General features: G+C 43.5%; 2 protein-coding genes across 4 annotated transcripts in view; both read right to left on the bottom strand.

Annotated features, from left to right (window-relative positions):
* EXOG (exo/endonuclease G) overlaps positions 1–1,717 on the bottom strand; it is a 29,977-nt gene extending 28,260 nt beyond the window's left edge. Inside the window, exons 1-2 of one of the 2 annotated variants that reach the window (XM_031009724.3) lie at positions 1,474–1,717; positions 230–379 (exon numbers count right to left, since the gene is read on the bottom strand). In XM_031009724.3, the coding sequence (XP_030865584.1) occupies positions 230–379; positions 1,474–1,636 (313 nt within the window). In that variant the 5' untranslated portion in view covers positions 1,637–1,717. The remainder of the gene's footprint in view (positions 1–229; positions 380–1,473) is intronic. The other variant, XM_004033863.5, reaches the window with a different exon arrangement.
* Positions 1,718–4,843: 3,126 nt separating this feature from the next.
* The window catches only part of ACVR2B (activin A receptor type 2B), a 39,079-nt gene continuing 28,946 nt past the window's right edge, over positions 4,844–14,976 (bottom strand). For both annotated transcript variants that reach the window (XM_031009875.3, XM_055381293.2), the window contains exon 11: positions 4,844–14,810. In XM_031009875.3, coding sequence (XP_030865735.1) covers positions 14,616–14,810 — 195 coding nt within the window. In that variant the 3' untranslated portion in view covers positions 4,844–14,615. The remainder of the gene's footprint in view (positions 14,811–14,976) is intronic.

Here is a 14,976-nt window from a genome sequence, read left to right as displayed (position 1 = left end):
CAGAGCCTCCCAACTAGTGTGTCAAGATATGGGTATTTTCAGCCCTGAGACAGTTGGAAAGGGTCTGGCTTTCTGGCTGCCAGGCAGGGTTGATTTAACCAGTAAGTTATATAAATATAATTTTCTACATGTGCTATGATATGAAAAAGGTTGAGAATATTAATAATCATCCCTGTTTTAAATTTGGAGACATCTTTCATAAATACAGTTTTTTTATCCAACCACCTACCCATTATCTTGCTTTTGGAAATATGTTCAAGAACCCATCTAGGCACCCGCTTTGCCTGATCATAAGACAAAGCGTGATTAGTGTAACACCTTGTCTCTGTTCCAGTTAAAGGGAATCCAAATTGTTCCAAGACAGCCTTTTCTGCAGATCCTAAAAATGAAAAAAAAAAAGGGGGGGGGCAGAGACAAAAAACACACACACACATAATTAGTGGCTCTTAATAATGAAAGATTATAAGGAAAAGGAGAGTGGTGTGATTTACAAAGGACTGGCTCAGAAGTCTAATCAACCAGAAAATCTCATTTTTGCAATTACTTATGAGATGAAGAAAACAGACAGTAGGCAAAGTACTGATTTGCCTATAATCAGTGAATAAAATGCAGCTACTGCATTAACTTTTGAATAAAGACTTGATCTTATTAGTCTTTCACATCAAATTTCCAAATCATCTCTGAAGCACTGATATGTGTGCTGTTGCAAGATGACAGTAAAACTGGTACTGTTTTTCCTAGTGGGAGAAATCAAGCACACATTCAACAGTGAGTCAGTTTCGAGATAATCCTCCCCTGATGCCTTCTCAAATCCTCAACCCCCCAAGGGAGTAGTTCTCTTGCTAGATGCCAAGTATCCAAAGGAGCAAGTTAAATTAGCACATCCGCAAAGTACAAGAAATGAGCTCGTGTTAATTTTTTTTTTTTTTGTCAAATATAAGGCACCCATTGCAACATGAGTTTTTATACACTTTGGAGGGATAGCAGGTATTCTTCAACTGAACAATGACGAAAGAAGGGCAGTTAACTAATCTACTAAAATTATGTATTAATTTATTCCTTCATTCATACTTACTGAATGCCAATTATGTACCAGGTACTGTGCTGGTTAGATGATGGAGACCAAAACAGACATAGTCTCAAATCTTATGGAGCTAACAATCTTAGTAGAGAACACAGACATTAAAACATAGATATCGCGATGAGTAACTGGGGGGAAGAAAGTCGGGCGGGGGGGTGGTTCTGTGCAGAAAACGAAGATGCCCGGGGGAAGGAAGGACATGAGGGAAGCTGGCGAGACGCGAGGTGGGGAAGGGAGGCCGAGCCGGGAGAATAAAGGTCAGAAACCAAGGGCCAGGCTAGGGGCCCAGCAAACGGTGAAGGCCGTCCGTCAAGGACTGCCATTCACACTCCAGGTAGGAGTCGGAGCCCGAAACCTGGGCCAGGGAAGGGAGGACGGGCCCACAGACTTACCATCCGGCTGCTTCCCTGTCAACGCTCCCTCAGCGCCCTGACTCCGGAAGAACTGCAGGGCCGCGAGCCCAGCTCCCGCAGCGCCCACTACAGCCCCAGCCACGAAGCCGCTCAGAAAACGACGGGAACCCCGGAGGCGGGAAGCGATACTCTTGATAGCCATCTTGCCCGAGGTACCGGCCTTTTACCACGGCGCAAGCGCGCGCATGCCGGCCCCCGCCATCCCCCCCTCACCCCACGCCTCACCGCCCGCCAAGCTGAGGGCCTCGCACGCCCCCTGGTGACAAACCGGGATGCCTAGCGCATCCCCGCTTCATCCCTGGTCCACTGGACGGGGCGATGGATGGGGCGAATATGATGTCTAGAGGGCTTAGTGGTGTGCTATATATAGTCTTGAGAAGAAAATGCCTTTAGTCCCATTTAATAGGTGAGTAAACACTTGCACATGGTTACACTAAGGTCTCCAGAGCCGATATTCCAACTCAGGTCTATTTATTTATTTAGCGACAGGGTCTCTGTTACCCAGGCTGCAGTACAGTGGAATGATCATAGCTTACTGCGATCTCGAACTCGTGGGCTCAAGCGATCCTCCTGCCTCAGCCTCCTGAGTAGCTGGGACTACAGGCACGTGCCACATTGCCCGGCTAAATTTTTGGCGGGAGTGGGGGAGCGGTAAAGAAGGGGGTCTCCTTATGTTGCCCAGGCTGGTATCCAACTTCTGGCCTCAAGCAATCTTCCCGCCTCGGCCTCCCAAAGTGCTGTAAGTCCAGGTGTGTGTCACTGTCCCCAACCTTCTCTTTTAAATTGGAATAATAATACCTAGACCATAGCGTTCTTGTGAGGATTAAAGGAGATGACACATGTAAAATGTTTAGGGAAGTACCAGGGGCATGTCACTAAGTGCTCTATAAATGTTAGAAATGTTTGAGTCATCTCTACTCTTTGTCTCGATAGAACATAAAATCCAGATTGCTGAACGCCTGCTGGCAAAGAAAGGATAGATTTCATGGACTACCACTCACAAATAAATGAGTCTTCATTTTGCAGCACGATCTCCAGCATTCCGTGTGGACTTAGTTCTTAGCAGAAACTTCAAGTTTCCTATTTCTTAGATAACTGGTAGGAATAACTTTCATCTGATCCCACTGATGATTCACTGACCAGGAGGCCACTTCTTCCAACCTACTGAAGTGTGCACATTATTTTGACAGCCTCAAATGGGAGGCTACCCCCTTGCCAGGAATACCTCTTGTGAAGGACCCTGACTGGTTAAGCTACATCAACCAGAGTCCTTCCTAGGGATTTTCGGTCTAGTACTCTCTCTGGGTAGCAAAGCTGTGACATGAAACTCACAGGCGCAGTGGCTCATGCCTGTAATGCCAGCACTTTGGGAGGCCAAGACTGGAGGATCACCTGAGGTCAGGAATTTGAGACCAGCCTGGCCAACATGGTGAAACCCCGTCTCTACTAACAATACAAAAATTAACCAGGTGTGGTGGCGCGTGCCTGTAATCCCAGCTACTCGAAAGGCTGAGGCAGAATTGCTTGAACCCAGGAGACGGAGGTTGCAGTGAGCTGAGATCGTGCCACTGCACTCCAATCTGGGCAATAGAGCAAGACTCTGTCTCAAAAAAAAAAAAAAAAAAAAAAAGCTCTGGCACTGTCTACAGCCTTGTTTCCTGCTAAGAAGTCAAAGGAGCAGATGCATCTGGTCTTGCTCTGAGCAATAATGGAAGAAATACCAGGACACAGGTGGAGAAGGCCTGCAATGTTGTGACTCCAACTCCCAAGGCTCCTGAAGCCCACATACATCCTGCCTTTCTGAAGTCTTGGCTAGTCATTTCCCCCAGAATCCTTTCAGTGAAACCCCCTTTTTTGTCTAATGGCTTCTGTCACCTGCAACCAAGAATCCTAACAAATACCACCAGACAACACTGGTATGTGTAGGCTTCAAGGCTACTTCAGCAGCTTTCCCCAGAATTTACTAAATACACAATCACTGAAGTACTGTATTTCTTAAGGCCCTTGTAAGTGCCAGACACTGTGCTAAATACTAGAGAGATAAATATTACATGGCTTTTCCTAATCCAGATCCTCTACTTCTGAACAAGTGTAACCCCATTTTTGGTCGCAAGAGGTCAAGAACTGGAAGGGCTGCCTGCCTCTGGGTAGGAAAACTCCCTCTGGGCCTGTTTGCCCACCTGTAAAATTGGAATTGGGCCAGTGATTTGTAAACTTTAATCAAGGTTCCTAGGTGTTCCATAGGGATACCTGAGACTTGAAGGAAGGGATGGGAGGGTAAGTGAAATGGTCCCTTGGCCCTCTTCTACTTGCTCATTCAGACAAGCCTGGTTTTATAAACCAACTTCTGTGTGAAATTTCTTTGGTCAAAGAATTCCTTTGCTAAAGGGAAAGTTTGACCAGATGACTCCTAAGGTCCAACCTTTCAGCTTTTCCAGCTCCAAGATCCTGTATCAAAAATGTCAGCCCTTTGCTCTCCCTCCTTCATTAGAGGCACTCACTAATAAAAGGTGAACTTTCTAAACGTGAAAGAGCAAAAACAGCCAAATATTGGGCAACTGGTCCCTGAATAAAGGGTCATCAAAAACTTTCTCCAAAAGTTTCAAACCGTTGCTTAATTCTCATAATAAAGGGTGAATTTAAAGGGTGTTTCTCCACTTAGGCAAGAAAGAGTCATGGACCAAAAAAACCTGTTACTGCAGAAAGCAGTGAGGTGATTTCTGGGGCCTTCCTGTTTTGTTAGGTATTAAAGACTATCATTATTTTATTATTGGGGAACCATGAGTTCCTTTAGTGAGATTAAGTCCGGATCTCTGAAACTGGAGACCTGGTTTGCTAATTCCAGGTTGGGGATAAGGACCCACAATTGTATTTTTTAATAGCTCCGCAAATGACTCCAGTACTCAGCAACGTTTGGGAATGGCAGAGTTTGTCATCTACAATAGTCCTGAATACAACTATTTTCAAGGCTTCTCTGCTCCACTTACAACAATATTGCTCAGGGTTGTCTGCAAAGTACAGGACTGGTGGCAGAGGATGGGGGAATGGGGGAGTGTCTTGGACATTTGGAAAATACGCTACCCTGCAGAAACTCAAAATCCCAGAACAGTTCCTTCAGGAGAATGGTCCCCATTCATAATGTTCCCAACTAGACCCTGGACTTCTGAATGGCAGAAATGGAGACCTGTGCTTAGCTCCAGCCCCATAGGACCATGGCAGACTAGGCATTCAGCCATTAACATCTGTTAATGTTACACATACCAAACAGGAACTGACTTGAGTCAGCCCTCTAAGCAGCGGAACGCCATTTCATTTCTAATCCTCATGAAAGGAAACTCCAATCCCCTGCTACGTAATTAAGAGAGACAAGATTGTTTTATTATTATTTTATTTTCATATACAAAAAGATAAAACTTGAAATAGTTCTAGATTTTTCCTCCTATTGTTGGGGTGTAACTGCTTCTTCACACAGGGGGAAAAAACTACATTCACATCGGTTTATTTGAGGACCCAGTGCAGAGTTCAAGCAGCAAAACCCCAACTTAGCAGATCTAATTTCAAACTTGACACTCATTTCTAAAATTACCACAGTAAAAAGGAACAAAGATCCACTGCAAATGAATGAACTATGATACAATGTTCTTTCCAAAATGTTTTCATTTTGCAACTGTAATTACATGGATGTCTGCTTTAGGCCATTTTAGGTATATGTGTGTGTGTGTGTGTGTGTGTGTGTAATATATATATATAAATCAGCACACTTTTCAAATCCAGACAGGGTAACAGCAACAAGCTTAACTCTGTATATATATATATTTTTTTAAAACATGATACTTTAGTATAACTTTTGTTAATTCAGTAGTACAAGCTATTTCTGTTCTACAAAATTTTTATTTTATAGCTACAAGGGTGAAAAGTGACCTACTACATTTACATCTCACATATCCTGGTATACAAACAGTACTTATTTGAGCCAAAAACTAGAAGTCTTTATTTTTAGCACTTGAAAGAGCTTCCTTGCTTCTACAGCCTGAAATCATATACTAGTCACATTTCCAGAGTTTGCAATTACTCATCATTTTAAACTGTGAGAAACAGGTGAACCCAAACTTTTAATTACAATTTTTATATACAAGTTAGGTAACACAGCTCAATAAGACTTAGCTATCCATCCTAAGCCCAACACACACATTCTCCACTAAGTTAGACAAGTCTTAGGGTTTTCCTTCTTTCCCTTACAAATAATGTACAAATTTAGAAATAGCTGGTAAAACTGATAGATATATATAAGATGGCAAATAAAAGGTGACATTTTCTGTTGGTTCCAAAACTGTTCCTGCAAATTTTGTCCTTTGCTGTGTTCTTTAACCGTATGTGTTACATGCAGAAAGCTCTTTTCATAAGAATTGACATCAAACTCGATGTAAGTTAAATTTACAGTACTGTATAAAGTTATTCAGATTCAAGGACAAATGTGGAAAAATATTAACAGGTGAAAAACTTGGCCTTTGACACTACCATTAAGATATGTCCAGTTCATAAGCAGATTTTTGTACAGTTGAAAAATGGCATTGTTGTGGATTTGTGGTGTGGAACTGAAATCTAGAAATATATTTCTACTCTGCGGTAACCCTCTCCCTCAATTCTGAAGTACCACTCAACTTTCTCTGCATTTTTACAGAATTACAGAAAAAAAGAGGAAAAAAAGCCGCTGGCATTTTAACAATTCCTTCCCTCACTGGCAGTCTTAACATTTTCAGATGAGGTCTCCTGAAGAATCTTCTAATAATCACTTGCTCCCAGTCGGCCTTTCATGATGACTTGGACACTTTTCAAATTAAAACTCAGATGTTGCCTAATCTTTCCTACTCTCATCTCTGTCATTGTTGGTAAAATTTGGGTGACTGCATTTTTCCCTTATGGAGAAATTATTTGGCTAAACACACACTTAACTCGTGGCAGTGCTCTGAGAAAACCCTACTCGGGCTAAAGCACTTGCAGGGACTGAAGTCAACAGTCCACTGAATGGGGCAGAGACCAAACACTTAAGATGACTGACTTGGGACCCTCACTGGGAACACACTGACCTTGTGTCCCATGGTCTGCGGAACAGCAGGTCTGCAGGACAGCAGGAGAGCCCAGGAAGGTAGCCCATGCTCGTATAGCTGAGTTACCACTTTTAATCTTGGTCTGCCATCTATGCCCCAGAGACAAAAATTCAGATGCGGTGCCTGCTGGTTAATTAAACTTTCTGAACTGGTAAAAAAAGGCTCTTTAAAAAATATATATATTTATTTAAAATACATCAAAATGACAAACAGCCATATCCCACAAGGCCTAATTTCACAGCAACATATGCTACAGACATCTTCCCAAAATGCACTATGGTGGATAGTGGGTTTTTTATCCTGCCATTTAAAGGAATGTTCTACATTTGAGCATTAGCGACTGGAAATGTGTTACAAAGAGCTTATCTTTCGAACTAATTTGCGTGCAAGACCAGCCAATTAAATCGCTTTGCCTATTCAGACACACGAGAATACTGAAAATGGCAGAATTCAAAGAGGAACACAGGAAGCACCATTCAGATGACACTCTAGACCCATCCCACCACAATGCCATGACGAGCTTGCCAGAAGCCCTTTCTTCAGTCCTTGGGAAGAGTTTTGCTTTAAAACAAGTGCCCACGCTCAGCAGGGTTCCTGCATGTGTACGTTAAAAGTCTGCAGTATCAAGAGGACCCAGATGGCGACACTGTTCAACATGAGGTCTGAGGTAACTGGTTCTTAAAATACCTGGATCACAGAAGTGCATCCAGAAATTAGAGCTGGGAAAAAGGAAAAAGGTAGAGGTTGGGGACTAGAAAAGACAAGTAGAAAAAAGCTTACAGCAGTTGCTTTTGGGGCGAAGAGAGTGATAAAAACAAAGGCACAACAGAATTACATTCCAAGACACGTGGCTGGAGAGCAGAGAAATGTTCTTTTTATGGGGAACAGATGGGGTTGGTTTCTGGAGTGCTACTAGATCTGCTGGAACTAAATTTATTCCAAGTATAAAAAGGGTAAAGTGTAAACCTATACGCTTAACCAGAATGAATAAAAAGCACAGCTGGTTTAAAATGACACATTAGGGATTCTCTTGATAAAACTATCCCATCCAGTGCACCTCTGTCTGGAAGCAGCAGCCTGAAGCCAGCGGGCAGGGTCTGGGGGACAGGTCTTCAGCTGGGCCTCACGACTGGCCATTATGCATACCAGAAATTAACTTAATTATTCATTATATATCACCACCAAAAGTCCCACACAAATAACCATCCACTCTCTGCCTAAAAATAAATAGGCTAAAATGAAGACCACTTTCCGTATTGTGGCAGTGATGCTGAGCTTCCTCAGAAAAGCAGGAAAACTCTGGAGCTATCTGAAAGACGCTCTGCTGTTACTGGGGTTCTGAGCTTCCTCACTGGGCTCCTGGCTGATTCCACAGATTGAAGCAGCGAGCCAACCCAACCATTCTCACCTCCAAAAGAGCACTGACCAGAGAGGACAAAATGTGCCTGGCAGCTCTCCATTTAATTGGATCACTGCATCCACATGCCACCCTCCCCACTTTTCTGAACAATTACTTAACTGGGTAATTCTGCCCCCCAACCTGGATAATGTGATCTTAGATAATTCAGTCTGGTGGATTACACAAACCACCAGATTCTCATTTCAAAGTTTTTGTACCTGAATCTTATTCAAGTCCCATCCCACCCCAATCTGCACCCCTATACAATTTCTGTTCCCCCAAACACTCTCACATGACTATGTCCTATGGCAAAGGCTTACAAACTAATTTTTGACCTCAGAACCCTTTGTTCAACAGAAATCTCAGGAGGAAGCACCAATGTAAAACACATTGCAGGCCCTCTCTCCTCCCAATCCACAAGAAGCTGAGCTGAATATCACTGTCCTACACAACCACAAGTGGAGTTTTGGCCAAAAAAGACCCGCAAATTGACTCCAGTCTGCCAGTGTATCACAAGAATCCATATAAACACTAAGTAAAAGTTCCACACCACTCATGCTCCAGTGTACGTTTCTCTTGAAAGGTAAAGCTCATTAGCTCTGATTACAAAATCATTCAAATTCACTAACTTTATAAAAATAATCTGTGGTATAAAACAATCTCCACACTGTGTAGAAGAAATCTGTCAAGTGATATAACTAAATATATATGTAGAACTATCGATTTTTTTAAAGTAAAGTTTCAAGTGTTGTGTATCTATTATACAACCTATTCTTTTATTTACAATGCTAACATTCTGACGCAAACATGATTAGGAGAGTCAGGGAATGAGCCCACACCCAACCAACAGAGAAGTTCCCAGGACTCAAGACAGAACTCATGCATTTGCAAGAAGACCCATCCTCACCTGCCTGAAAAACTTGTGGGTCATATTTTTCATAACTGTGAGCTCAAAAATGTAAACTTTGCAAGTGAATGTAATACTCTTCTGTAGATGTCCAGCATAGCCCAGGTTTATATAACCCATTCCATACACACAAAGAGCGGTGTGTACATTGCTTTAGTGTCCTGTGGTTGGTTTACAGTAGTTCTCAGAATTACCTAGGCCCTAGATAATCCAAAGACACTGCCCTAGAGAAATGAAGGCAGTGCAGGGCCCATCACCACACATTGGCATTTAGAGAATATGTGTTTCAATTACTGAGGAAAAATCACCTCGGTTATCTCTATGAGCTGCCATAGGAGCAAATAAAGTATCACTGGTTTTGGCACTACAGGGGATACGGGAAGTACCACAATCAAAAAGTCTTGTTTCATTCATACCTGGAAAATACCATCATGAAAATGTAAAAACTTGGTAATAATTTAAATAATGGTAAATTCTTTAAATTCAAATTCTTTTTTGAACCAAAGTTTACAGTGGACCCAAAATAAACATAAAACATTCAAAATGTCCCACTAGATAATTTGGACTTTTCTTTGTTGGCAGGCCTTTTGGAGCCACCAATTGTTTTAAAAAATGTTACTGGGTCAACCGAATTAATTTTCAAGGGGGTGTTTTTCCTACAAAACTAAATCATTATTTCAAAAATCTTTTCCAACCTTCTAAAGGTTTGGGATACATTCATAGGTAGACTGCTGGTTACAAATCAACTATCTGGAATCTTACTTAAAGAACTATGCTTATAACCCTGAATTCATTAAACATTTACAAATCTAGACTGAGAAGATATACAGTTCATCAACTGAATTACTGGGCCTGTTTATCTAAAACATTACTGTCAATTGAGATTTAAACTCATCATTACTAGATTGAACATGTTAGCTGCTAAGTATTTCATTAGTTTAGAATTTGCAAACAGCCATTAACTAAAAGAATTCATGTCACCCCAGTGAGAAGGAGAAAAAGACACCTTGTCCCCTTCTCTTTTTGGCTGTTCGCCCAGGATGAAGGGTAGATGACTAGATTCACGGAGCTTCTTAAAAAGGTATTGTCTGATGCCCCTGAAATGGGAATCAGGACTGGCCATCTCTCCAAAGGTGTGCCATCAAAAACTCAACAGGCTAAAATAACTGAGACTGAAAATTAAACTGAGTTAACTCCTGGAAACTGCTTTCCAATTAGTATATTTTTCTAGTGAAATAAAGTTCTCGAGAATAACTAGCTGTCCAACTTCTAGTACCAATTCTAAAAACTTACATACTTATGCTTACTGTATTATTTTAAAAACCAGCAAATCTTTGTGTTACCAATAGATGCTGGAAACTTTATACTGCGTACTAAAAAAGGCAAAATTCTAGTTTCAAGAGGGCCATCCAATACTCCCACTTTAATGGAACAGCCACCTCCCCACCCTCACGGCTCAGAGCACAGGGGCCAAGTGACAAGCTTTCTGAGCCACACACAACACATGAAGGACATTCAATACATAGCTGGGCTTCCTTCCACCAGGGAAAAACCCCACACACAGCCCGAGCACACAAGGCATAGCAGGATGGAGGAAACGAGAATGTGGCCAACTGAAGAGAAAGGTGACAGAGCCCAACTACAGGATGAAGTGCTTTGCTGTCTAAGTTATGTCAAGAGGGTTAGCCTAGCCTCTTAGGGCAATGGAAGAACTATCTCCATGGCCTGGAGATGAGAGACCCTTCCCTTTCCTAAGAATATGTGAGCAAGAGTCTCTATCCTCCTGAAGATGTTCAAGGCTGGAAAACAACCTCCTTGTTCCGCAGAAACACCCCCAATTCCGGACATGATGTATTCAGAGTCAGAATCAGCTGGCACGTGTGGGTATGCCCTCCCCAGGCAGGACTGGTCCCACAGGCTCCTCTCCAGAGCAGACAGGACAAGAAGGCCATGCTGGACAACAAAGGCTAATAATGCTCACCATCTTCCCTCGCAGCCAGGTGTCACTTTCTCCTAAGAACAGCCCACTTGCAGCCCTTGCCCCTGAGCAACTCATGCAAAGAACTCCTGCTGAGGACCAATGGTCCCAGGAGAAAACCCAGCTTATGCCAGGCCAGGATGTTCTGATGACTATGTCTACAGCCTTCCCCAATGCCCCATCATTGAGGGCCCTCTGTGTGACACTGTAATACAATGGCCTCTGTCCTCACTTGCTTCCTCCTTCTGCTCATTACTGGATTTCTCCAACTAGGGATGACTTCTCAGTTATCATAGATGCTTTCAAAGAAGATTCTTCCCCAAGGCCCATCCCTACAGCCAGGAGCCTGCTTGGATGACAGCACACTAGAAAGGAAGAAGCAAGGATCCTTGGCTACTCTCTGCTAACTTGGTCCCCTCCCACCCTGCATGGAACAGCCCCTCCCATTGACAGGGAAAATGATGCCAGGCCCCATTTTCCCCAGTCTGCCACAGAGCCTGAGGTCAAAAACAAAAAGAAACCAATTATCTGAGCCCACCAAAAGTGCATGTCACATGAAGTCATGGAAAAGAGCACAGGCAGAGGCTCTATGACCCAGTAAATTCAAAGCAGGGCTCTAGATGGCTCACTCCTCAAAGAACACATGACAGCAAACAGACAAACATTTTACCCGGGGCAAAAGGCCCACCTGTGCTCCTAGACTCATGCCCTATAAGGAGATCCCCCACCTTCTTCTTGCTATCAGAACCAGATATACCACCTGATGGGTGCACTTTACACCACAGCATGAGGGGAAGAGTGGCCTGAAGCCCAAAGAACTGGCATGGACCACCCTCCTCCCCAGCCACACCAAAAAGGTACCATCTCCTGACACACAATCTGATGGCAAGGCCCCACAGGGACACTATAGTGGCTGAGCGTACGGTGGGCCTAAGGGGGAGGCCACCCAGAGAAAAGGCACGCAGGCCTGACCTGTCTGTACTGTGTCTTGACCGCAAAGTCCCACACCAGAACCATGGCTCAACCCTCCCTTGGCCAGGTCAAAACTTCTCACAAGAATCAAGCCAGCACACAAAAGAAAAACCACCCAGAGGAACTAAAACCAAACAAAGAGGCTGAGGTTTAGTGTTCAGGTAGTATCATGACCTAACTATTCCTGCAGTAAATTTGCTACATTTGTTAGTTGTTTGTTTCTTCTGAGGATGAGAAGTAAAGATGCCTGCACTGCCTGAGGCGAAAGCTAAAGAAATTAGATATGGCACTTTTCAATAAATATTTTAAAGCTTCTTAAAGAAATAAATGGTAAAGAAAAGCAACTGCTGTAAGGCCTGTTTTGCCATTAAAAATTATTCTAAGGGAAGAAAAATACCACAGCACAAAATCAAACCATTAAAAAAAAAAAGACAACATAGCTTACCGAAACCCTGTTCCTGTAACCACTTGGCCAGCCCACATTTTGACCCATGAAGCAAAAACTGAGCTCTGAGAGGGAAGCAAATGGGCCTCCCATAGCACCCTGTGCCCCAACCCCCAGAGGAAAGGACCCCGGGGCAGTAAGCCCCAGACACTGAACATAGCACACCAGGTAGATGCCCAGGCATGTGCAGTGCCCCTCACACTGTGGACTCCAAGACCAGCAAGGGCAAAACCCTTCACTCCCAGACACGTTGCACTAAAAGACTGGCCTGAGTCACGGTGTGCTTCACAGAGGCGCCACAGATCTCTTCCAACGTTGCGGTTAATTTGCTGAAGAAGTTAAATCCCAAGTAAAATCACCCCATTCAGGTCTAAGGGCCATCCTTCTACCAAGTTTAAGGGGGGTTACTTGTCATTCTGAACACTGACCGATCAAGTTACATGTGAATTACATGTGAAGCTCCAAACAACCCAAGAGGAGGCGGCCTCTTCAGTTCTCACCCAGGTCAAACTCTCCCCACGGCCCCCGCCTTGCCTACCCTCACGATGAAGAGATGCACTGTTTTTAAATAAAATGATCTAAAGAAACCAGAAGGAAAAGCCTTCACAAACAAGACTGATAAATGCCCAGACTTGGCCCAGACAGCCAACCTACAGTTGATGACAATTATTTACAAGGGCGCGTTATCAAACAAAAATGGTAGCACTCCCTAGAAGATGCAAACTTTTTTCTTTTTCTCTATTTCTTTTAAACTTCCTTGTCACAAAAGCCAACTTACATTAAAATATACTTACTACAAGACAACACAACTAACAAAATATATAATAAACCTTACACAAGTAGAAAATTCTGAGGTATTTCTGGTTTGAGGTGATCTGTGGTCGTGAAGTTTTAATTCTTTTACTTTTCAAAATTTAAACCTTGGAAGCCACATAGCGAAGCATGTGTATATGTGGATGTGTGTGTTTTGTTTGAAAAAAAAAATTTAGCATGTTTCATAAATTAAAAAGAATTCAAACGTTGAAACAGCAGCATTAGGAACATTCACTGACTAGAGCAAGGTTATGGCATAATAGAAAAACAGTTTTTTAGAATATGTACCACTTTAAGGGGTCTGGAGAAAGTCTTGTCCACGAGCCACAGAAAGGGGACAGTAATGTCACCACCTGGGGCGGAACCAGAGGTGCAGGACTCTGGGGTCCCCAGCGAGGCAGGCCTTGGCAGACTCCACCCAGGAAATCCTCTTGCCCTATCTGTGCAGGACAATCCCCTGTGGGCATTTCCCTGAACTGCTCCAAGAGGAAACAAAAGTATTTCAACTTTTCATCCACTAAGGGTATTTACAGCATCGTGTCTTATGAAGAATGTATTCCTAACCTGTGATGACTCTACCCTCACCTAATTTTAAAATTAGGGCAGAAAAAATGTTTCATCCTATGCCCAAGGCCAAGTTAGTGAAAAGAAACTGGTCAGGGCCAGCAGGTAAGTCAGGGCTGCACCCAATCTCAGACTTTCTCCAAACCCCGCTCTTGCTGTTAATGCTCGGCCTCCACAAGGTCCTTCCCCTCGATTCCTGGTTACCTGAGAAGTAGCCTCCATACTAAAGGATGCTGCTCCGAATGTGCCCGAGTCCAGTGTAGCTCTGTTCCAAATCCTACCCCCAGTACCGTCCTCCCCTTCCAACTCCAGTCCAAACCATTCTCATCCCAGTTTTTTTCTCGGTCAGGACAACACCCGTTAGATCCGTGAAAGACACATCTGCTGTTTCTTAAGCTCACTAAAACAAAATAAAAGGAGGGGAGGGAGGGAGGCAGGGGAGAAGGGCAGAGGGCAGAGGAAACTCCTCTTCTGAGGAAGGTATGTTCTTATGTAACAGTCTTCAAAGGTTCCTCTAGGTAGAGTTTGCAGCATTAGGTTTCCTAAGACAGGAGATGGGTTTCTTTGTGTCACAGATTCTGAGACGACAAACAAAGAGAAAGCGGGAAAAACGAATCCCAAAGGACAGGAGGTGGCTGAGGCTCTTCAGCATGGCGCTGGTTCTGCATTCACAGCTCAGCACCTCAACGCCTGCTGACGTGTCCGCTGTTTGTGATACAGTAGAGCAATATGCTGGTAAAAACTGATCCAATCCAAAAAATAATATTAATAATAATAATTATAATAATTATAATAATAATAATAAAAAGTCAAGGTAAAATAGCAGCTGCATTTTATGTGTTTGTTGGTTTTATGGGATTTCCAAAACAAAACACAACTTTTTTTCCTTTTTTCTTCAGATCCACTGAGTCTGGACAGACACTCATGTCCTGGGCTTAGATGCTTGACTCTTTAGGGGGCAGGTCCACATTGGTGACAGAGGTCACCAGGGAAACGAGACAGTCCGAGGTAGTGCCGTTGACCGACCTCCGAATCAGGGACACCCGCTCCTCCACACAGCCCGCGGACAAGCGAGCCTCTGCATCATGGTCCCAGCACTCCTCGATGGTCACACAAAGCTGGGCCAGGCCCTAAGCAGCATAGGGCAGACAGGGAAGACACCTTTGTTAGGGCCCTTCAGTGAGGAAAAGCTTTGGGGGACAGTAAACTTGATATTCCCAAAGATCAGGCAGAGCCCACCAGCCCCAACCACAGCAGCAGGTCCACCAGCAGAGGCCTGGGGAAAACTTCAGGAAT

Source organism: Gorilla gorilla, chromosome 2 (assembly GCF_029281585.2).
Source record: "Gorilla gorilla gorilla isolate KB3781 chromosome 2, NHGRI_mGorGor1-v2.1_pri, whole genome shotgun sequence".
In the NCBI taxonomy this organism is placed as follows: Eukaryota; Metazoa; Chordata; class Mammalia; order Primates; family Hominidae; genus Gorilla; species Gorilla gorilla.
The sequence above is the reverse complement of the archived record's forward strand: the minus strand, read 5'-3'. Positions and strand labels throughout refer to the sequence as shown.